This window comes from Marmota flaviventris, chromosome 4 (assembly GCF_047511675.1).
Source record: "Marmota flaviventris isolate mMarFla1 chromosome 4, mMarFla1.hap1, whole genome shotgun sequence".
Classification (NCBI taxonomy): Eukaryota; Metazoa; Chordata; class Mammalia; order Rodentia; family Sciuridae; genus Marmota; species Marmota flaviventris.
Genome location: NC_092501.1, coordinates 121,947,472 through 121,972,757, shown reverse-complemented (window position 1 = coordinate 121,972,757; position 25,286 = coordinate 121,947,472). Strand labels below are relative to the sequence as shown.

Genomic DNA, 25,286 nt, shown 5'->3' with positions numbered 1-25,286 from the left:
GATACATTTCTGGACAAATATGATCTCTAAAATGGAATCAAGAGGACATAGAAAACCTAAACAGACCAATAACTTGTAATGAAATACAAACAGTAATAAAAAAGCATTCCAACAAAGAAAAGCATAGGACCAGAATTATTCTTGACTGAATTCTACCAAAATTTTATAGAAAAACCAATGCCAATTCTTCTCAAATTATTCCATGAAATAGAAAGTGATAAAATACTTCCAAATTCATTCTATGAAGCCAGTATCACATTTATACCCAAAACACATAAGGATATATCAAGGAGAGAAAACTACAGACCAATATCCCTGATGAACTTAATCATATATTAGCAAATTATGCTCAACATAATTATGCTTAATTCATCATATAAATAGAATTAAGGGCAAAAATCACTGTAATATCAATAGATGCAGTAAAGGACTTCAACAAAATTTAGAACCCATTTATTATAAAAACACTGAAAAAACTAGGGATAGAAAGAACCTACCTCAACATCATAAAGGCTATATGTGAAAATCCCAAAGCCAACCTCATAGTAAATGGGGAAAAACTGAAAGCATTTCCTTTAAAATCTGTGACAAGCCAAAGTAGAAATTCTAACCAGAGCAATTAGTTAAGAGAAGGAAATTTTAAAAGAAGGAAGTAAAATTGGAAAAAAAATAGGAAAGGAAGAAGTCAAATTATCACTCTGTGTAAATTGTATGATCCTATACATAGAAGATCCAAGGAACTGGTAGAGCTAATCAACAAATTTGGCAAAGTAGCAGGTTACAAAATATACATAAAAAATCAATAGCTTTCCTATATAACAACAACAAATCTACTGAAAATGAAATCAAAAAGACAAAATTCCATTCACAATAGTCTCAAAAAACTGCAAATTTACCTAGGGGTATATCTAATCAAGGGGTGAAAGACTTTTACAACAAAACTATAGAATACTGAAGAAAGAAAATGAAGATGACCTCAAGATGAAAAAACCTCCCATGTTCATGGATAGGCAGAATTAATATTGTCAAGATAGCCATGCTACCAAAAGCAATATACAGATTCAGTGCATTTGGAAGAATAAAAAACTCAGAAGAGCAAAATCAATTCAAAGCCCCAAAACGTAAGGCTGAAGGTATCACAATACCTAACTTCAAATTATAGTACAGAATTATAGTAACAAAAAACTGCATGGGACTGGCATAAAAACAGACATATAGACCAATGGTGCAGAGAGAAGACACAGAGAGAAATCCAAACTATTGAACAAATGAGCCCATTGGCTGATCCTGCAGTGTAGGCAAAAGCCAAGCCTGAGAAAACATTCCTTGTCAAAGGCAGGATGTATGAAAAGCCTTGACACTGGGCTCTGACATCAGTAGTTATCAAACATTCCAGTAGAGTGGGTTTCCTGAGTACAGCAGGATAGCCACGGGATATTCTTAACAGCATAAAAGCAGGATAGCCCCAAATGTTTTAGCTTTATAACTTTTTAGTGCACAAAGAAGCCTCTTGATAACTCACAAGTCTTGAAAAATGTACAAAGCTTCTGTAGTTGAACTTCCTGATGATGAGACCCTATATAATAAACTTGCCAAACTCATTGTGGGTCATTGTTCCTCCCTCTAAGAACAGTGTCCCACCTGGCCCCAGCTTTGCTTAAAAATGTCTGTTTTACTTTGTCTCTGTGTTTTTCTTAGTCTCCTATCACCCCTCCTCAAGATCCTTTGTTGTTGTTGTGCTGGTCATGGCACCATACACCTTTAGTCATCAGGTCCTTGACAAAGGTGCCAAAAGGTTGGAGAAAGGACAACCTTTTTCAACAAATGGTCCCCGGAAAATTGGTTATCCATATGTAAAAGCATTGAACTAGACCCTTATCTCTCACCCTGCACAAAAAATTAACTCTTTATGGGTCAAATACCTATGAATTAAATGAAAATTCTGCAACTCCTAAAAGAAAATATAGGGTCACAAGCAATAACTTTCTTAATAGGACCTCTAAAGCTCGGAAAAAATAATGCCAAGAGTTAATAAATGGGATAGCATTGAATTTACAACCCCTATGGAAATAAGTATGGAGGTTCCTCAAGACTAGGGATGGAATCACCATATGACCCAGCTATACCACTTCTTGTTATTTATCCTGAATAATTAAAGTCTTGCAGTGATATATGCATACTCATGTTTGTAGCAGCACATGTCACAATACCTAAGCTATGGAACCAGCCTAGGTGTCCATCAATGATGAATGGATAAAGAAAATGTGGTATTTTTACACAATGGAGTTTTATTCAGCCATAAAGAAAGAGGAAATTATGTAATCTCCAGAAAAATGGATGGAATTAGAAACCATCATGTTAAGTTAAATAAACTTATTTAATGTTTAGTTAAATAAACTCGTGTTAATAACCATCGTGTTAAGTTAAATAAACTCAAAAGTTTGAGGGCCATATGTTTTTTTTCTCATATGTGGAAGCTAGAGAGGAAAAAGGAAAATAAAGGTGGGATTGGTCTCCTAAAAACCAAATGGAGAGTAGTAAAGGAATGAGACTAAGGAGTGAGAGGTAGGGAGGGAGGTGGGACATAGTGGGGAGTGATATTGGCCCAATTGTGTTGTCATATTATGTGTGTGTACAAATATGTAACAATATATCCTATCAATATGTCCAACTATAATCAACCTATTAAAAATGAGGAAAAAAAGAAATACAAAAAAATCACATTTTTGGATCTGTGATTTTTATCTCAAAAAATAAAATTACATTTGCCTAAAAAAATTTCAGGAGTAAATGTACAATTTACATATCAGTTTTCTACTCTCAGCATCCCACCAATAAAAGGAGGATATAATAGACAAACAAACAATAAATCAATAGTTCAAGTGATTTGATTAGGCCCTTATTACCTCCCTTTCAATTAACTCAAACCAAGTAAACTTAATTATATCTGCAAGTTCATTTTGCCATTAAGTTAACATTATCATGAGTAACTCCCCATCCTATTTCCAGATCCTGCCCCAGCTTACAGGAAGAAGCTTATAAAGAACAGGTGCACTGGGGCGTGGGATCTTGACGACCACCTTAGAATTCTGCCCATCATTGTTTCTATGTGTGTGTGTGATTGGAAAAAAAAATTCTCCCTGAAAGTTATGAATGGAATTCAGGGTAGTCCCCGAAGCCCTCATCATACTTTCCACCTCCTACAGAAAGCAGAGATCACAAAAGAAGGTGGATCCAAAATGAGAATCTGTCTGCATTTCAACTATTGATAAACATACATCTGCTTCTGTGCATTTCTTAATGGCCAAATATTGAGCAACTTTGGACCATCAGATTCCAAAGAGATAGAAATGCAAAGGCTCAGTGATAATTCTCTAGTGGACAATGTTTTCTAACTCTCTGATTCTTTGCATAGTATGACATCGCTGGACACTCTGGAGATGACTACAATATTGCACTAGTTTCAATTAACAAAATCCCCAAGAACAACAAACAAAGACTAGAAATTCTAAAGGTAAATATGTTGTTATCTCTATACTGTGAAAACTTCTATCTGATTAGCTAAAGACTATATAAAAAGATTCACTGAAGAAGCAGTAGATATTAGAAAGAAAATGATGTTCTGTTTCACAAACTTTCAAGTTGTAAACAGAAAACACCCATGAGACCTCAAACCCTTTTCTCCATCATCCAAATTTGAATTTTGCTCTGTGCATATTTTTAGAGTACTCAGTATTGGATTGGGATTATGCATCTCAGTATTGCATTGGGATTCTGTAACCTGTGACTCCTCATATATGCTACATGTTCAGTAGAAGGAAAAGAATGATCCCTTGTAGAGTACTAATTTATGCTTTTCTTAGTATCTTATAATAATAAATTTAATTGCACATACTTCAATCTGCAAGAAAAACATGCATGTAATGATTTAAAACAAATTTCCTCCATTGCTACTGATGTAAGTACAATATAACTTTATTGGAAATTTAATCCATTCCTTATTTTTCACCCATGTGATACCAATTCTTATACTTTCTTACATTTTCTCACTTTAAATGGAAACTTTAATTTTAAAAGTAATTGTCAACAGTGATAGTTTGGAACATTTCCTTCTTTCTAACAAAAGTCTACCAAATGCAAATATTACTGTGTACTGTTGTTACTCTGATGTGCAAGTTAAATAAACTTGCTCAGAAACCTGTTACTGACTTGTAATAATTAGCTTTTATGCATTCACAGTCAATAGAAAAACCATCCTGTTTGTTCAAAGAAGCTTATCACCCCTGACTTTTGCTCTGACTCTTTCCTCCAGACAATGCATGCCCACTCTCAGTTCTGCATGAGTGGAGACCACACATTAATGGGGACAGAACATGCTATCAAGGAAATTGTCAAAGAAGAGGCTGATGAATACTTTGTCATAGTCTTAAGTGATGCAAATCTGTCACGATATGGAATAAAACCTGCCACATTTGCCCAAATCCTTACAAGTGACCCTCAAGTAAATGCTTTTGCCATTTTTATTGGATCATTGGGTGATCAAGCAACCAGGTAAGTGTCATCTCAGGACACTGCAAAAGGCAGGCATAGATAGAATGAGTGCCTGTGTTTTAGTCAGCTTTTTTTGCTGCTATGACTAAAAGATCTGACCAAAACAATTTTAGGGGAGGAAAAGTTTATTATAATGGACTCATGATTTCAGAAGTCTCAATCCATAGCTCAAGGTGAGGCTCAACGTCATGGTAGAAGAGAGTGGCAGAAGGGAGCAGCTCACATGATCAGAAAGCAGAGAGATTCCACTCACCAGATACAAATATATACCCCCAATCCCTTCCCCATGCCCTACTTCCTCCAGCCACACCCCACCTGTGTCCAGTTACCACTCAATTAATCCCAGTAGGTGATTAATTCACTGATTGGATTAAGGCTTTTATAGCCCGACCATTTCTTCTCTGAACCTTCTTGCATTGTCTCACACATGAGCTTTGGGGGGAAACCTCACATCCAAACCATAATAGCCTGACACATGCTGTCTGGTGGAATGAGCACCAGAGGGGAACTGAGTGAGGGACATAAAGGAAAAACAATCTAGAGATGCCACTCAAGAGTTTGCAATCTAACTGAGGAGATGTGATGTTTTAGCTTATGTTTAGAGAAGCAATCATAAATTTAAATTTAAATTAACTGTTTTTCAGATTATGTTTAAACTAACAAACTAATTATCAAATTGGTTTGTTCATTAATGTTAGATAATATTTTATGCATTTGGCATCTTGTATCAAGGTCCCAAGCATAGTCTCATCAGTTTGTGTCCAAATCATATTCAAAATAGTGAATATGTTAGTTTTCTTGGCATAAGACAAAATGTGTATATTTGTGTCTAAGTATTTTATATGTAGACATATATATAGACAGATAGACATGTAGACATACATACATGTATCTCCACATACTTGATTCTCTAATAAGTGATATAAATGTATATATATATATATATGTGTGTGTGTGTGTGTGTAAGTATCCATAGATATGCCTATGTATGTGTGTGTGTATTTATACACATATATCTGCGTGTGTGTGTATATGAGTGTGTGTGTGTGCGTGTGTGTGTCCACTATTACTGGGCAGACAAAGCAGATGAAACACTTGGAAACCAATTAAGACACCATATATAGTTATATTCTACACTAAATATTCTGAATGTTCACTGAAGAAATTTATGGTCAAACAATAAATACCACTGAGGATGATCTAAAAGGAAAGATCTGGGGAAGCTTTCATAACTTAAATGTACTTATCTTTTAACATTTATCTTTTTGAATGACAAACCAAAATAGCTCATATTTCTCTACATATAATATTTATAAAAAACAGAAAACACAGGTAAAAGTTTATCTGCTAAAACTAACAAAAAAACAAAACTAAACAAAAAATCTTCCTGAGCCCCAAAGGGCCTGTCTTTCCTATTTCTCCTCTTTAACCTGTCATGCTCTGTGATTCAGAGACCATGAACTAGGAAAGGTTTTAGTATCCTGCATGCTGACATCTTCCATCACCTTGCTACAGAATTACTGAGGAAGGTAAAGAATAGACAATATTGTGTCATCACCATCACTTTAATACAACTGACTTTTATGCATTGGCACTTTGCACCTTCTTGTCCTTGAAAGCAAACCATGCTTTTCCTAGTCCTGTTTTTCTCAGCACAGCCCAGTATTAGGCAGATAGCAAACACTAGTTGATCTGAAATGGCTACTTTGTCTTCTAGTAAACAGATCCTGTTTGAATACTTAAGGAAGCACAATAATACCCTTGTGATTTCCTAGGGAAATGGTCCAAAGCCACTGGCAAAAGATATGTTGCAGAATTTTCTGGTTTGCCAGGCATGCCAAATGGATGATACTACACAGGATGGCTGACTTTTATGAAATGTCATTCCAAAACCAGACTCCGTTGCCACAATGAAAAGAGGCATTCCTTTGAATAAAATTGTATCTTGTGGTTTTATTACCTTCAAAAATATTCTTTTGTTCCAAGTAATAAGTTAGTATTTTTTAAAATTGCTATAAGCTTATATAACCTCAGTATTATCAAAGCAGCAGTTGGAAAAACCAGACTGCAATGCACATTTGTGTGAGTTGAGCCAAAAAAGGAGAGGAGGGTGGAGAAAAAATAAAACCACTCAGGATTTGGCTGGGCAAAATTCTTGGAGCCCTGTTTTCTAGAAGGCAAAGCATTTAGATGTACAGTATCAGGCCAACACATTTGCTGAACCCAGGTGAGCTAATTCTAGTTGGGTCCCTAGGGCTCTGTTCTACTAAGGAAATATACAATAGCAGAAAATAACAGTCATGAAAAGGAGAATTTTTTTTCCTTTCCACATCCACTCGTTTTCTTACTGCAGGGACCTTCCTTATGGTTTATTGCTTTTACTCTCTCTCTCTCCCTGTTGCTCTTCCAGGCCTTTCATTGTTTAGTGACAGCCAGTTAAATTGCAGGCAGTAAGCAAGGTATTAGAAAGTAAAAACTTCCTTTCCTACCACTTAGATATGATTTGCCATGGAGGAAGATGGAAAGGGATCCTCAATTTGTAATGGTAACTTTCTTTTCCTTCCCCTCCTGGCAGGCTCCAGAAAACTTTACCAGCTGGCAGGTCTTTCATTGCCATGGATACCAAGGACATCCCTCAGATTTTACAACAGATCTTCACCTCCACAATGTTGTCAACTGTTTAAGAAATGCCCTCCACTGCATAACGACCCCAGGATTTAAAACAAGAAAAAGGAATGTTCTAAAGAGAAGACATCTATAAAGCAAACCCATGCAATGACAATATAATTCTAGCATTGCTTGCTTCTTCCTACACTGACTCCATAATCAGGATTCAGAAAAGCAGCCAGAAGCAGACTTGTGCCTGTAAATCTCCAGCCACTGATGGGTTTAGAAATCCTCAGTGGGAGAAGTTGACCTTCATATAATGCAAGGTCGTGGTTAAAGGAAATTGGCATGAGAACTACAGTGTTTGGACTGTTTCAAAAACCTGAGAGGTAAAGAATCCTTGCTTTTGCCTTAACACATCATCCGTCACCTAAGATAAGAGAAAAAACACCATCACACTGAAACTCTGAGACCATGGTCTGACATTGGGATCAAGTCTGTGCAAACCCCACCCAACATGCTGCTGTCTCATAATTATTTTTATTTTCTCCCTCCTCTGGATTGTCTAGCAAACAATAGTTTTATAGTATTTAACCCACTGAAAAGACCTTCCAACAGCAATATTTTATAAAAAGTTGGATTTTCTCAGTAATTCCATTTTCTTGGCCAAAGCCAAAAGAAATCAGGAGATCCTTAGAATGCTTGATTTCCTAGGTGACTTTTAAAAGGCTCTTTGAATAATAAAGAACAAATGTCCTGTTCTCCCTGCCACCACATGGAAGAATAAAGATATCTTGTATGAAGTTTCCTGGTTCTTCTTGTCTTTCTAGTGCTTCTCAAAAGTTTCACACTACTCTGTTTTGGTGTTCAAAGCACAATGCTCAAAATAACAGATGCTTGTAAGAGATTATCTATTGAGAACATTCATATAAAAATTACTTAATAAAATATAAAAGGCATTATATTTGAACTAAATGGTGATTGGGCATTTCTTTAGCTGAAGGAGAAAGCGAGGAAGGGGAAGAAGGAAGAAAAAAAATTCTCCTTTTCATGACTGTTATTTTCTGCTATTGTATATTTTCTTAGTAGAAAACTTAAGTTCTTAAAAAAATAATAACAATGTATCAAAATGCATTCTACTGACATTATAACTAATTAGAATAAATAAAAAAGAATCAAAATAAATTAATTAAAGACACAAAGCCTTAGAGAAGCTCAACTCAAGAAAATCAGCCATGCTCAGAGGCAAGCAGGGACACCGAGTGGACTAATGCTTATGGCCCTCTCACCCCATACCTCATGCTGCTGCTTATAGACCTACGTATATATCTTGCTTCCACTGCCTAATTCTCATTTCTTTTAGTCCAGTATCCTTTCTATAACTGGTCCACATTCATAGAGCCAATTTCTTTTCCCTTGTCTTTCAAAAACTGTATCTAAACACATTCACGCAATTCAGAGGACATGGGGCACTGCTGGGAGACATTTCTAACTTCTCCTAACTTGCTGGACACAGCAGTAAAGCTGAGGAACTGCCCATCTGAATGGCAGCTTTATTCCAAGGGATTCCCCTTTGCTAGTGGGTTCCTGCCTCTATCAAACCTTCTCCATGCATAATTACTTGAGTGAACGAAAGTCATACTTTTTAAAACATGGAAAGAATGTTCTAAAGTAATTTCACAACATGATTTGTGAAATGGAATGGGTGAGCAGATGGACGATGGATGGATAAATAAAAAATTGCCTGGGCAGGTGGATGAGTAGAAGAAAAAAATCTATCCTGTTTAGTCAGATATCTATTGCAATTGTTGTTTTAAAAAAAGAAAGAAAGAAAATAAAAAACAATAGAGCACCTGGATTTTCTTAGGCTTTTTTAAAATTTTAATTAGGTATATATGACAGCAGAATGTATTTTGATTCCTTGTACACAATTGCAGCACAATTGTACAAGATGTAGCATCGCACCATAATGTGCAGTCATACATGCAACTAGGGTAATGATGTCCATCTCATTCCACTATCTTTCCTACCCCCATGCCCCCTCACCACCTTTCCCTCCCCTGTGCCCCATCAAAGTTCCTCTATTTTTCCCATGTTCCCCCAATTACAGATCAGCATCAACTTATCAGAGAGAACATTCGGCCTTTGGTTTTTTGGGATTGGCTTGCTTCACCTAGCACGATATTCTCCAACTCCATCCATTTACCTGCAAATCTGGCTTTTCTTAATTTGTATTAGGGAAGAATGGTGGAGGAGGGAAGGGGGAATAAGATGATTTGTTTTCATTTCTTGCAATACCTAAGAAGTATGTGTATTTATTATTAAATAAATAAATAAAAGTCCAGATAAGAATTCTAAGCAGCCTTCTTCTCAGAACCTCCAGGGCAGACTTCTGGGCTGCCCAGCCACTGACCCTGGCCCTGACTGGAGCCCAGAGTAATGACGGTCAATAGAGAAATCCTCCTTACATGGAGCAACTTCATGATGTGGCTCTTCTCTTTAACTTGTTTATGTTTTTCCTCCTTGAAAATGAGCTGAGAACCTTCTTTTTTATTTTTTTTAATTTTTTATTGTTGGCTGTTCAAAACATTACATAGTTCTTGATATATCATATTTCACACTTTGATTCAAGTGGGTTATGAGCTCCCATTTTTACCCCATATACAGATTGTAGAATCACATCAGTTACACATCCATTGATTTACATATTGCCATACTAGTGTCTGTTGTGTTCTGCTGCCTTTCCTATCCTCTACTATACCCCCTCCCCTCCCCTCCCCTCCCCTCCCCTCTTCTCTCTCTGCCCCCTCTACTGACATTCATTTGTCCCCCTTGTATTATTTTTCCCTTTCCCCTCACTTCCTCTTGTATGTACTTTTGTATAACTCTGAGGGTCTCCTTCCATTTCCATGCAATTTCCCTTCTCTCTCCCTTTCCCTCCCACCTCTCATCCCTGTTTAATGTTAATCTTCTTCTCATGCTCTTCGAACCTACTCTGTTCTTAGTTACTCTCCTTATATCAAAGAAGACATTTGGCATTTGTTTTTTAGGGATTGGCTAGCTTCACTTAGCATAATCTGCTCTAATGCCATCCATTTCCCTGCAAATTCTATGATTTTGTCATTTTTTAATGCAGAGTAATACTCCATTGTGTATAAATGCCACATTTTTTTATCCATTCATCTATTGAAGGGCATCTAGGTTGTTTCCACAGTCTTGCTATTGTGAATTGTGCTGCTATGAACATCGATGTAGCAGTGTCCCTGTAGCATGCTCTTTTTAGGTCTTTAGGGAATAGACCGAGAAGGGGAATAGCTGGGTCAAATGGTGGCTCCATTCCCAGCTTTCCAAGAAATCTCCATACTGCTTTCCAAATTGGCTGCACCAATTTGCAGTCCCACCAGCAATGTACAAGTGTACCCTTTTCCCCACATCCTCGCCAGCACTTGTTGTTGTTTGACTTCATAATGGCTGCCAATCTTACTGGAGTGAGATGGTATTTTAGGGTGGTTTGATTTGCATTTCTCTGACTGCTAGAGATGGTGAGCATTTTTTCATGTACTTGTTGATTGATTGTATGTCCTCCTCTGAGAAGTGTCTGTTCAGGTCCTTGGCCCATTTGTTGATTGGGTTGTTTGTTCTCTTATTGTCTAAAGAGAGAAATAGAAGAAGATCTTAGAAGATGGAAAAATATACCCTGTTCATGGATAGGCAGAACTAACATCATCAAAATGGCGATATTACCAAAAGTTCTCTATAGGTTTAATGCAATGCCAATCAAAATCCCAACGGCATTTCTTGTAGAAATAGAGAAAGCAATCATGAAATTCATATGGAAAAATAAACGACCCAGAATAGCAAAAACAATGCTAAGCAGGAAGTGTGAATCAGGCGGTATAGCGATACCAGACTTCAAACTATACTACAGAGCAATAATAACAAAAACAGCATGGTACTGGTACCAAAACAGGCGGGTGGACCAATGGTACAGAATAGAGGACACAGAAACCAATCCACAAAACTACAACTATCTTATATTTAATAAAGGGGCTAAAAGCATGCAATGGAGGAAGGATAGCATCTTCAACAAATGGTGCTGGGAAAACTGGAAATCCATATGCAACAAAATGAAACTGAATCCCTTTCTCTCGCCATGCACAAACGTTAATTCAAAATGGATCAAGGAGCTTGATATCAAATCAGAGACACGCCGACTGATAGAAGAAAAGGTTGGCTACGATCTGCATACTGTGGGGTCAAGCTCCAAATTCCTCAATAGGACACCCATAGCACAAAAGTTAATAACTAGAATCAACAAATGGGACTTACTCAAACTAAAAAGTTTTTTCTCAGCAAAAGAAACAATAAGAGAGGTAAATAGAGAGCCTACATCCTGGGAACAAATCTTTACTCCTCACACTTCAGATAGAGCCCTAATATCCAGAGTATACAAAGAACTCAAAAAACTGAGAACCTTCTTAACTAAGATTACAAGTTGGGTTGGTGACAAAGGTCCGTGCTGTGCAAAAGGAGCCCTCAGGAAGGAGCTCGCACATTTTCAAGTCCTTCTGTTGAAAATGGTTTGCTCTGTGACAAAACAGGAGTTTAGAAAGGAGGATCAGAAATAGCCCAGCCTTGGTTGAGGCTGCCTGGGATTCCTGGTTGGAGGTCATGGCTGTCAAATGTTTCCACCCTACACACAACCCAGTAAGACCCCAGATACATATGTCCCTAGAAGACTTGGGGAAAAAATGATTAGGCCCATATTCCCAAACCCAGGAACTGTCCTTCAATAAGTCACTTTACAAAGTCACTTCACAACATGATTTGTGAAATGGAATGGGTGAGCAGATGGACAGATGGATGGATAAATTAAAAATTGCCTGGGCAGGTAGATGAGTAGAAGAAAAAAATCTACCCTGTTTAAAATACTGAAGAAGAAAGGAGATTACCAGGACTCTTATTAATATCCACACTAATTATAGGACAACAGAGGTGGAGTCTCAGCTTTAGCTTAGGTAGGAATACTGCCATATTTGCTGGAGTGGCATCATAGGCCACCCCAAGTCCATCCACATGAGAGATAAGGAGCCACCAGGAAAGAATTTCACCCAAGACACACAAGCTTGATCCTATTATAAAATCTTGAAGTGGCAGGGGCAAAAACGGTTATGTAACACTGAACATGAACTTGTGTCCAGGTCAGCCCCTGGTGTCAAGCAGACACCCAGGTATCTCTGCCCAGAGGACACAGTAACATTTTTCTATATGTGCCTGAGGCAGTTCCAGGACCCATGCTGCCCAGCAAGGCACAGAAGCTTTGACAACATGTGTCAAGTGTATGGATATTGGATTCAAATCATGACTCTTGTTCTAACTAGTTTTCTGTCCTAAGGAAGTTTCTCTTGTTTTCTTTTTTTCAATATTTCATACTGAAAAATATGTATCAAAAAATTCATACGTTCAAAGTGTACAATTTAGAATATAGTTTGGAACTTTTTATTTTAATTATGCAAATATCACCACTACCTAATTCCAGAATATTCTCATCAGCCCCCCAAAAAACCCCATATTCCCTAGTAGTCATTTTCCATTGCTTCTCTCCTCAGCCCTCAGCACCACTAAACTTTCTGTCTCAATGGGTTTGCCTTTTCTGAATATCTCAAATATATGCTTTATACAATATCAGACATTATTGGCTTCTTTCAATTATAATATTGTTAAGGTTCTTTTTTGTGCAAATAATATTCAGTTGTAAGAATATACATTGTGTTTATTCATTCATGAGCTGATGGGCTTTTTGGCTGGCTATATGAATGATTCTGCTGTGACATTCATGTACAGATATTATTTGTGCACATGTGTGTTTCCAGTTCTCTCAGTTACATAACCAGGAATGGAACTGATGGCTCATATGATACCTCTAGTTTTAATTTTTTTGAGGAACTGTCCAATCTGTTTTCCAAAGCAACTGCATCATTTACATTCCCACCAACATACAAGGTGCCAATTTCTCCACATCCTCCCTAGCACTTCTTTGTCTTTGTGACTAGAATCATCCTGGTACATGGGAAGTGGTACCTCATTGTGATTCTAATTTGCATTTCCTAATGACTTAGTAATAATAAGCTTCTTTTCAGGTGCTTATTGGTCAGTTGTCTATCTTCTTTGTAGAAATTTCTATCCAAATCCTTCTCCCATTTTAAACTAGTTATTTGTCTATTTATTATTCAGTTTTAAGAATACTTTATAAATTCTTGGGCTGGGTGCCATGGCTCATGCCTGTAATCCCAGCAGCTGGGGAGGTTGAGACAGGAGGATCACGAGTTCAAAGCCAGCCTCAGCAAGGACGAGGTGCTAAGCAACTTAGTAAGACCCTTTCCCTAAATAAAATACAAAATAAAAGGACTGGGGATATAGCTTAGTGGTCAAGTGCCCCTGAGTTCAATCCCTGGTACCAAAAAACAAAAAAAGAATTCTTTATAAGTTCTCAATACTAGACCATTATTGCATTTGATATTCGCAAATACTTTCCTCATTCAAAGGGTTGTTTTGTTTGTTTGTTTTCTTTTGGTTTTTTTTTGGGGGGGGGGGTACCAGCAACTGAACATAGGTGCACTTAGCCCCTGAGCCACACCCTCAAACTTTTTTTTTTTTTTTTGAGACAGGGTTTTGTTAAGTTAATGAGGCTGGCTTTGGATTCATGTTCCTCCTGCCTCTGATTCCCCAGCCACTAGGATTACAGGCATGCACAATCACACCTGCTCTATTTTCACTCTCATGGTGGTATCCTTTGAAGAATAAAAGTTTTTAATTTTTATAAAGCCTAATTTATCCATTATTTTCTTGGTTGCTTGTGCTTTTAGCATCATATCTAAGAAGCCATTGTCTAATCCAAGGTCAAAGATTTATGCATACATTTTCTTCTTAGAATTTTGAGATTTTAGCTCTCACATTTATATCTGACTCATTTTGAGTTAATTTTTGTATATGTTGTGATATAAAGGTCAAACTTCAAGAATATTCAGTTTCCCAGAACCAATTAATAAAAAGATCATTATTTTCCTTTGTCAAAAAATTAGTTGACTAGGACTGAGGTTGTGGCTCAGCGGCAGAGTGCTTGCCTAGCATGAGGCAAGCCCATGAGGCACTAAGACAATAAGTTCAATCCTAAGCACTACATAAAAATAAAATAAAGATATTGTGTCGACCTAAAACTAATAAAAAAAAGTTGACCATAAATATATGGGTTTATTTCTGGACTTACAATTGGATACCATCTGACAAGAACAATTTTAAAGGAGGAAACTTTATTTGGGGCCTCATGGTTTCAGAGGTCTCAGTCCATAGACAGCTGGCTCCAATCCTCAGGGCTCCAGGTAAGATAGGACAACATGGCAGAGAGTGTGATGGAGGAAAGTGGCTCAAGACCTCACACCAGGAGACAGAGACAGAGACTCCAATGGCCAGGGACAAAGTATATATCCCAAAGGCACACTCCCAATGCCCACCTCCTCTAGCCACACCCTACCTGCTTTCAGTTACCACTCAGTTAATCCCTATCAAGGGATTAATTCACCGATTGGGTTAAGGCTCTCATAACCCAATAATTTCACCTCTAAATCTTGTTGCATGGTCTCACACATGAACTTCTGGGAGATACTCCATATCTAAACTATAACAGCTTGTGTTCAATAAATATATTTCCCATGACTGATAGATTCCAACTACTAAATGACAAATATTTAATCACTTCTACCTAACAGTCTAAATTAATGTTATTATAAATTTATACAAATGGCAGATTAAGTCAGTAATTTTATTGAAGGTCATCATTCCATCTCTCCTTATTAATCAATTCATTATATTTTATATTATAATTCTCATGGATCTTCTGACATTGTTGAATCTGCTGATCACCCACATCTTACAATTCCCTTGTCTTTTGTCAGAATACCTTACTGAAAGGGAATGCAGTCATTGCTATATGTTTCAATAACATCTTAAAAGCTGGCATGCCCTACACAGCAATAACAAAATAACAGCAAGAAAAAAAAATGGGACCATGGAACTGAATACTTGCTATAAGTTGATGCCACTTAAAGTATTGAAACTATTTTTTAATGCACAGTAAGAGTTGTTTGCTTGTTTGCTAAATACAACAATCTACTCTCTCTGTCAAAAAAATGTCAAATTGTTTTCACTTTAATGTTATCATTCCCTGTGATTTGAATCCTTTCAAATTTCATGTGTATTCATGTATGTGCATATATACATGCATGATATGCATTCGAGACCACCGTCTACATCAAAATGAAGCTCTGAATTGGGTTAGTGAAGCACAATTTTACATGAAGGAAGTAGACAACTTTATGAGCTATTATGTTTTATGTGAAATTAAAATTTGACAACCCTCTACAACCTGTAAAATATTATCTTATTAACCAAACAATAAACTCAAGCAAGGTAGACACAGTTCTGGAGAAATGTGTAATTGCTATGTGGTTTCTCTGATATTCATTATTGCCTATTAAGGAAATGAACATATGAAATAATTGTGAAAATTGTTGCAACAGGTATATGTACATTATAAGAATTCTGTACATTTTTACAAACACCTTACTTTGTAGGTTAGTCATGAGTTAAAAATCTTTCTTTTTGTGTATCTTCTACCAAGCTCTATCCCTATTTCCTTCAATGCAGGGTACACAGCTAATTCTTATTAAAATGAGATTATTTACTGAAGTATCCAATGGTTTCATTAGCTCTGTTTGGCTAGACATTTTTGTGAGTGTCATAAATCATAGTGTATGTTTACAGTGCTGATATAGAACTGTAGATTTGTTGCAACAGATCAAAAATAATAACGAATGAATCTTCTGGCAAGCTAGTTTTGGGATATTAGTAGCCATGTCAGTTTTCCCAGTTGGAGAATTTGAAGTCTATCTTATGATGTAAATTATTCCAGTAGTCTACTATATTCATACCAATAACAATAAGTATAAGAAAGTTTATTTACTTAAAATTTGCATATTTAAAGCAAATTATTTTCTTTATTGTTTTTAGTTATCAATGGACCTTTATTTTATTTATTTATATATGGTGCTGAGAATGAAACTCAGTACCTCACACATGCTAGGCAAGCACTGTTCCACTGAGCCACAACCTCAGCTCTAAAGCAAATTAATTTTTATTTTATTTTTTTAATGTTTACAGAGCAGCTTTATTCATAATTGCCCAAAACTGCAAAGAATCTAAAATGGTAGATAAAACAAATGGTAGTACATCCACACAATGGCATATGACTCAGGAACAAGAACTAATGTTAACAACCAATGACATTGGTAAATCTCAAATTTATTATTAGCAAATTGAATCTCAAAAAGTTACATCTGTATAATTCCACTGTATAATTCCACTTATATAACATTCTTCAAAACATAAACCATAAGGACAAAGACAAATCAATGATTACTAGAGGTTAGTTATAGGGGACTGGTTTTAACTATAAAGTAGCAGGAGTGAATTTGGTGGGGGTAGGCTAATAGGACTGTTCCATACCTTGATTGTAATGGTTATTACATACCTCCATGCATAATTTATCAAAGCTTATATAACTGTAACCCAGAGTAAATTTTACTTTTTTTTTTTTTTTTTTTGCAGTAATAGGGACTGAATTCAGGGCACTCTATCAATGAGATACAACCTCAGAACTTTTTTTTTTTTTTTTAAGACAGTCTTGCTAAATTACCCAGGCTGGCCTCAAATTTATAATTATCCTGCCTCTGCCTCCAGAGTAACTGGGATTATAGGTGAATGTCGATATGCCTGGTTCTAATATAAATTTTAAGAATACATGTTTAAAACTTGATGGTGTAAAATAAGCCTATATACTGTATGATTCTATTTATATGGCATTCATGCTAAAGCAAAAACACAGGGACAGAAAACAGATCAGTGGTTGCCAGGAACTGAAGATAAGGGATAAGAGTTGACAACAACAAGGCCTGCGGAGTTTTGGGGTGATAACAAATATTTTGAATCTGGACTGTGGTGGTGGTTCACTCATATATTAATGTGTCCAAGTCCACAGAACTTAAACTAGAAAGGGTAAACTTTATACAAATTATCTTAATTTTTTAAAAAAGAAGAGGAAAAAGATTCAATAACTAGCTTTAAGTCAGAAACAGTGGTGCACATCTGTAATCCCAGGTACTCGGGAGTTTTTAAAAAACAAGATATGCTACAGGTGGAATATCTAGAATCTAAAATTCTTATCCCAACGTGACTATTTTAGTTCTTCCATTTGATTTTGGCCAAATTATGTTCCCATGTTTCTCAATCACCCAGATATTTCTATTTCTCATCCTTGCTTACCAGAACCATTCATGAATTTAAAAAAAACTATTTTAAATATTAAATTATGAAATTCCAACTGGATGTGGTGGCACATGCCTGTAATCACAGCTACTCCGGATGCTGAGGGGGTGGTATTGCAAGCTTGAGGCCAGCCTGGGCAACTTTCAAAACTCTGTCTCAAATAAAAAATAAAAAGGGATGAGGATGTAGTTCAGTGCTTGCCTAGTATGCCTGAGGTCCTGGGTTAAATCCCCAGTATTGCAAAAAAGGGTGCATGTATATGCATTTGTATATGTGTGTGTGTGTGCGTGTGTGTGTGTGTGTAAATAAAATTCTATATGGTTGTAAAATGGCTTTGGCAGTCTCAGTACACAATTTTTCATTTTAACACAATTACCTACCAGGAGAGCCTTATAATGTGATGTAAATTAAACTGGACCTCATTCAAGGAGACTATGAGAGCAAAATTTTAGCAAGACAACACCAGGATTTTTAAAGCAAAAAAAGAAGAAAATGCATTTTAAGGACTTGATAACAGAGACTGGCACACAGTAGTTGCTTAATTAATATACTTTTGTTAAGAAGGCAGTATAATGCAGAGGAAAGGGCCTGCATAGGGTTTTAATCACACTTGGCACCACCAGTTAATGTTGTCTTGGGCATAAACTGTCAACTTTCTGAGCCTATTTATTTTTCTTATGATATTAATCCCATACCAGTATAGCCATACTGAGAATTAAGAAGTTTAACAGATTTCCAGAGCTTGTTGCAGTTTGTGCACAATTAGTAACTAACTCCTTCCTTTGGCTTTGCCTGAATACAGTAGAAATCCACACTTTCCAGACAGAAGAGCCTATAGTCAGTAGCTTTCTCCTGTGTCACCTGATTCCGTTCTTAGGATCTGGTTAAGTAAACTTTGGGTGCCAGCCTGAGAGGCAGAGGCAAGAGCAAGACTAAAGGGTATATATTCATGGTCAAAGGATGGTATGGAAGTTTAGTGTAGGTAGCAAAGACTGAAGTAATGTAATGCCCACTCCTTACAAATTTGCTTCTTGGCCATAAGATGAAAGGTTTTGATAGCCACATGTACCAGCTTATCTATGCTATCTCACCAGAAAGCCAAAGCGATAGAGCCAATCAATCATGGACTGGAACTTTTAAAACTTTAAGTCAAAATAAGCCTTTTCTCATTATAAACTGATATCTCAAGTATTTTACAATAGTGACAGCAAGCTGACTAAGCCAGGCCCCTAGTAGTGCTTGGGCCTGATGCCCTTGTCTGATAGGGTAGGCCCTCCAAGAGGTGATAGTTAATTATATTTTAATGGGTAGCTTCCAGCCACTGGGAAAGGAGATAGCTGGTGCAGTCCCAAATACAGCAACTCTCTCAAGGACACACTCTGAATAACTGGTATCAGAACTCTCCAGAATTATGGAATTCAAATGCTGATGCTGGATAAGGTCACACAAGGGCAGGGATCAGCCAGAGCACTTCAGTTAACGGAATTTCTCCAAATTCTCACATATGCCAAGATGGGACTTGTCCCTAAAGCTCCCAGCTGCCCTACCAATAGGTACCTTGTTTTCTCCTCCTACAATATAGTCTCTAATACACTTGAACACCAGCCAGGCTTATTTGTTTTCTTCTTCCCTTTATCCTATCTCCAGACCCTTGCACAGATATAAAAAGGCTCATCACTATTCCCCTGTCCCCACTGCCACCCAAGTGAGGACCTATGAACTTGGAAGAAAGATGCATGGCCAGAAGCCCATTATAGGGATACCTTGGTGGTGATACCTCTCATTGAATGGTAAAGAAATCATCTTCCCTGCAGGGGCTCTAGGTCTACTAACAGTCTAGCCTTTATTTGTACATTCAGCCGTCTAAGAGGGCTTGTGGGAGGTCATCCTTAATATCAGCTCAACCTACAGGGTGGGATCCTGGGAATAAGAGTGAGGGATAAATTGTTAGCACCTGGGCTCTGCTGATATTTTCTCTTATAAAACACAGCAGGGATTAAGTAAAATTCACTGGATTTGGCAACTCCAACCTCTCTAGAGAGAATGGAGGGAACAGTATGGGGAGGGGACACACAGCATGGGAAGTTTTATATATATATATGGACTTCCGAGAGAACCAAACTCCATTTGTACTCCCCCATCCTATAGGAACCAGTGCTTGGAGGGGGAGGGGAGTGGGATCAGCTGATCAGTCACCAGCACTGTCATCACCGTTGCCCGAGAGATCGAGAACAGACATCATGGAATCAGACAGCTTGCTGGCGATTTTATCTGTACGCTTCTGCATGTTCTGCTTATTTTTCAAGGCAGATGCCAAAGCCTGACCCTGTTGCAAGGGATCTGTCTTCATGATCCTCTGCAGCATCTGACGGCGGTCCACTGGGCTGACATCCACCACACTTTTGTTCTTGGGACGGGGGGGGGGGGGGGGGGGTGTAGTCCACATTGCGTTTAGCCCACCCCATCTGATGATGGTTTGGATTGGTGCAATACCCAGTGAGGTCTCCAATCTTATATACGGTGGTTTTATTTTCAATGGCATCTGCTATTTTCACCATCAGAGAATGAAGCCACTTAACCTCCATTTCGAGCGGGTCTGTGTCGCCCAACAGCTCATCTGATTCTCCATGGTGTCTTCATTGGCCTGCTCAGTATCTTCAATGTCAAAGACCTCAGTCATTTCCTTAACAATCTCAGCACTCAGGTGGGCTGGTAGAGTGTGGGTGGGTGGTGGTGGTGTATAGAAACTGATCTTTCCACTCACCCAGTCAGCTAGGACAGCTTTGGCAGCCTGCTCCTGACTGTGTAAGCCTCCCTTCTTCTTCTTTCCCAAGCTGTGGGCCACTGCAGTCAGAAAGTGCTCAGTGGTCTGGAACCCAGAAACTCCATAGTAGTTGGAAATCTCTTCCAGGTTGCAGCGCTGTAAAATGGTCTCCACCTGGGTCACAGGATCTGCCAGCTTTTGCACATGGATGCAGTAACGCAAAATAGTGCCCACCTCAGAGTTGGGTCCTGGGACAATGCCTGGAGCATCCAGCAGCCTGATGAACTTGTCTAGGTAGAGCAAATTAATTTTTAAAAGTTCTATGCAATGCAGCACTCATTCAAAACCAGCTGTCTGACAAGTACACATTATTTTCACTTGATTAAATTTTTGCTATAATGAAAACAATGACTATATAATGCATCATATATAGAAGTTAATTTCTATATGCTCAGATAAATAAATATAAATGAGCAACTTCAATAGCTGTTCCAATAACTGATTTCCTTAGTAAAAATTATGTTTCAATCACACCATGAAGAATTTCCTCAGTGCATCATCATTTCTCTCACAGTACAAGGCAGAGTTTTGTTTATTTTTTAAATATCTGAATTACTCCATTTATTCACTAGCTTCTCATTTTTCTCCCAATTTATGAAAGTAAATTTAACCTAACTGCTTTTTCAACTAAAGCAAATTTTAATGCATTTCTGTTATTTGAAATTAGTAAGAATATACTTAATATGCAGACATGTATGAATACTGACTATTCCTATATAAAATGACATAAAACACTATTTTTCAATTTTTGTCATTTACATAGATCACCAGAAAAGCAATGCTGTAATTAATCAGGAATCATAAACTATGAATTCTCAAATTATACTAACTTTTATTTTTATTAATATGCTTGTGAAAGTTATAATACGAACTATAGAAAACTTTATTTCCAAAGTGTTTTTCTATAATAGTTATAGAAATTATTTAAGTATGTACACAATTTCAAAGTAAATATAAGTATCTGCCTTTATAATTAAGTACCAAGTATTTTCTAGTTGTTTAGCAAGTTTTATTTTATTTGATCTACCCAAAAATCTAATGAAGTGGATCTAGATCTCTCATTAAGTTCCGTTTTGCAGAAGAGGATGCTGAGATTCAAAGGAATTTAGAGCATTGTTCAAAGCCATATAGCTAATAAGTAGGGAAGGATTTGGGTCATGATTTGATTGCAAAGTCTATGATGTTTTCAGTCATCAGGCAACCAGGGGCAATAATGCACATAATACTTTGCAAATGTCATAATTTAAATATTCTTATGAAAATCATATAAATATGTTGTAAAATTGCAACACTTTTGTCTACATATTCTGTTTTCTTAATAATAACATTTTCCCCCATGTTGTAATGCATAAATCTGCATTTTATTCTTGATATTATCATTATAAAATAGTTACCATCGACTATTCTACTATTTAATGCTTTAGAATTGTTTGTTTACAAATTTATCTACTTACTGGGCTATGTGCATTCACTTTTATGTCTGTATTACTTTCCAGTATGCTTGGCATTTAGAGTGTTCAAATAAGTATCAAATGGGGCTGGGGTTGTAGCTCAGTGGTAGAGCACTTGCCTGGCATGTGTGAGGCACAGGGTTCAATCCTCAGCACCACATAAAGATAAATAAATAAAATAAAGATTGTGTCCATCTACAACTAATATATATATATAAATAAGTATCAAATGAATGAGATACATGACAAACTTCGACTTTTTCATTTTAATTAATTTATTATTTCCCTTTAATTTCCATATCATGAACTCTTATGAAATCATACCTCAAAAGGATATTATGCAAAACATGTGTCAGCAATTTCAGGTGAAAATCATACACATTATAACACCAGGTAATATGTGGTATGAAGGATTAAAAAATCAGGTAAAGTAGATCATTCTCTTTGAAGTAACCTATACATGATCCTACCAACATGTCTAGAATTTTCTAAGCTAAATTTATCCTCAGATTATAGTAGTTGTTTCAAAATGTTTTGAATAGTGGAATTATAGAATAATAGTGGCCAGGGTAAAGCTCAGAGATAGAGTATATGCTTAGACTATAGGGGCCCTAGGTTCAATCCCCAGCACCAAATACACACACACACACACAATTATGCAAGAACATTTTATAGAGCAAATAAAAGCAGCTTTGTACTTATTCAAAGCAGAGTGTAGATCCTGAGCAGTTACTACTTGCCAACATTTTCAGCAATCCATGAAGTATGATGAAAAGTTTTGACTGTCCCCATGACTAAATTTGAAAAACTCTGGGAAAAAGCATTTTCTTTTCCATTTCTATTGAATATATTTTGTGTTTACAACATTATATATATGTACATATAAAATAATATAAATGATTTTATATAGAGAAATGTTTGTTATAAACAACTTAATATAGCTGTCATGTATCATACTTAACCTTTGTGTGTGTGTGTGTGTGTGTGTGTTATGAGCACCTAAAATCTCTTAGCAAATTTCTAGTGTATAATATGATGTTTTAATTATCATCCTCATGCTGTACATTAGATGTTAGATTTATTCATCCTACTTAACTGCAATTTTGTATCCTCTGTAATAACTTGAAACAAAATGTATATTATTTTGTGTATATGAATGTATATGTCATTAACATGTCAGCATGACTTACTTATGTGAGCATCCTGCTTTAGTGAAGGACAGAAAGAGCAGGAAAAGGTGAACAAAACATGGAAAATATCTAGAAAAACATATTTAACATATTTCCATGTCTTTTAGACATGAAAACATGGAAAATACCTAGAAAATTGAAAAGTCAAAAGATCATTAACTTTGATGGAAACCTATTTCCTTACCACATATTGTGATCTAAATTTACATCACCTCTTAAATTATTAATTTCTGTAGTACCCTGAATTTCCTTCTCCCTACTTTGTTTCTTCTGTGTATTCTTAACATGGCTGGCAGAATAGTATTGGGAAGTGTAAGTCGGCTGCCATTACTCCGATGCTCCACATCCTCCAATGGCTTGCCATCTCACTCAGAATAATACCTAACACGTGCATTTGCCTGACAGTTCCTGTACGTGATCTGCTCCCTCTTACCTCCTGAGCTCACCTTCACCTCCTTTCTGCTTTACTTAACTAGTGAGGAGGAGGTGCTAAGGCAGACAGAAAATTGTACTGCGAGGACCTTTACAGCTTCACGGCGGGCTTTTTCCTTTGCTTTCCTACATTTTCCGGCATGTATATTTTTCTCTTTTATAAGCAGACTACATAAAAAATAAAAATAAAAAAACCCACCCCTTCTTACACTGCAAAAAAGCATCTGACTTTTTCAGGTAACCAGCAAGCTATCAGGGCATTCTCCCAGAGACGAGGGACCAGGGCACCGAGATAGCTAGGGATGCGCTTCTCTGTGTCTTGGGGCTCTTTCTCTCTTTGAGCTTTCCAGGCACTGCACTCTGAGCTGCAAGAACAGGAGCAGACTAAGACTCTGCCAAGAGTGTATTCAGTGCGGCATATGCAGCTGCGGCCACTTCCCAGGTTCAAGGCGGGCAGACCCTCCTCCCTCGAGCGTCTCCAGCCTCAGGGTGTTCCTCCTGGCCTTAATCACCGGGTCCCTGCATGGACTTTGAGGATTCTCAGCCCTCGGGGACCCACTCTGGCTTCTGCACACGACCAGTGGTTTCTTCCCGAGCGGGTAGGCAGGACCTGGTCGTGTCTGAGCTGCGCGGCTTTGCCTTTGATCTCCTGTCCTCTCCTTGGCAGGGCACGCAGCCCGCCTCGTCTGGTTTGGCTCTGAAGGTGCTCAGAACGCTCTGCGCCTCTTCCTCGCCAGCAGGCTCGGCTGGTCTCCCCAGTCTGATGGCCAGTCTACTCCTGAGCGAGCTGGGTTCCTTTTGTCTTCTTTGCATAGAGCATGACAGGCTCTGGACCAAAAGGCTTGGGTATGAAGCTGGAAACTCTTCAGCAGTGGGTTGCTATCCCTAGGCAACCCCGCGGGGAGGCAGTTGCCTGCAATGGGAAGACTGGCAGGTTAGAGCATTGGGGACCCAGCCAAAGCTGACTGCCCAAAACCAAGGGAGGGGCAGTGTGAGAAGTTTCTGGAAGAAACCTTCTTCTTTCTCCTCTTCGTTGTCCTCCCGCCCTCTTCCTCCCCTTTCTTCAATAGGCTGAATGGCGCTCTGCTGCCAGTTGCTACCAGGCTGCAGCAAGGGGCTCCTGGGCAAGGCACCCAGCAGCCAGCCAAGACTCTCTCCTATGTGGAGTCAGAGTAAGAAGTGGTGCCAGGCTGAACTTTCCTGGACCACACGAAAGGGAGCTGGTCCTACAAGAGCTCAAAGTGGAGCCAGCCAACTCCAGCCAGGCTACAGGTGAAGGATGTGGACCCAGGTACAGTAAGACCCCTTGGGGCACCCAAGAATATCCCAGTTTCCACTCATTTCTCCCAGTGATCTCTTGTAGTAACTAAGTGTAAAATGTTTCAGGCTAAAAATTTGAGTTAAATTTCAGCTTGATTTTTGTTAATCAAGTTAAAATCTCATTAAATAAGTCTATTCATTAATTTCTACTGGTTCATACATGTTACTTTTGGTTTTGCCAGTTTTCAGAGTGGTAACCACCAACTGAATAGACATACATTTTGGTAAATATTCATGTGGAGTGGTTCTTATATTTCCCAGATATATTGTTCTTCCATCTTCTGTCATTAAATTATAGCCAATGATCCCACTATGTTATGAGCTTAGATTGGCCTTGAGCATCATCAAAATGCATTTCATGTACTCACCTAATAACTGACTGAACATTTTGATCTAGGATCACTGTGACTTGAATCTGTATTTCAAGAATAATAAGATAGGCTAAAATGAGAACAATGGACAACAGCATTAATTTATCCCTGCTCTACCCTCCAAATAATATAAATACTTCCGTTACATTATATTAACTTT

The 25,286-nt window shown here is 37.6% G+C and overlaps 1 protein-coding gene across 1 annotated transcript in view; it reads left to right on the top strand.

Moving 5' to 3' along the window:
* Vwa8 (von Willebrand factor A domain containing 8) overlaps positions 1–7,961 on the top strand; it is a 394,300-nt gene extending 386,339 nt beyond the window's left edge. The window contains exons 43-45 of the mRNA XM_071611473.1: positions 3,416–3,514; positions 4,313–4,551; positions 7,127–7,961. Of these exons, the coding sequence (XP_071467574.1) occupies positions 3,416–3,514; positions 4,313–4,551; positions 7,127–7,235 (447 nt within the window). The 3' untranslated portion in view covers positions 7,236–7,961. The remainder of the gene's footprint in view (positions 1–3,415; positions 3,515–4,312; positions 4,552–7,126) is intronic.
* Positions 7,962–25,286: the final 17,325 nt, after the last annotated feature.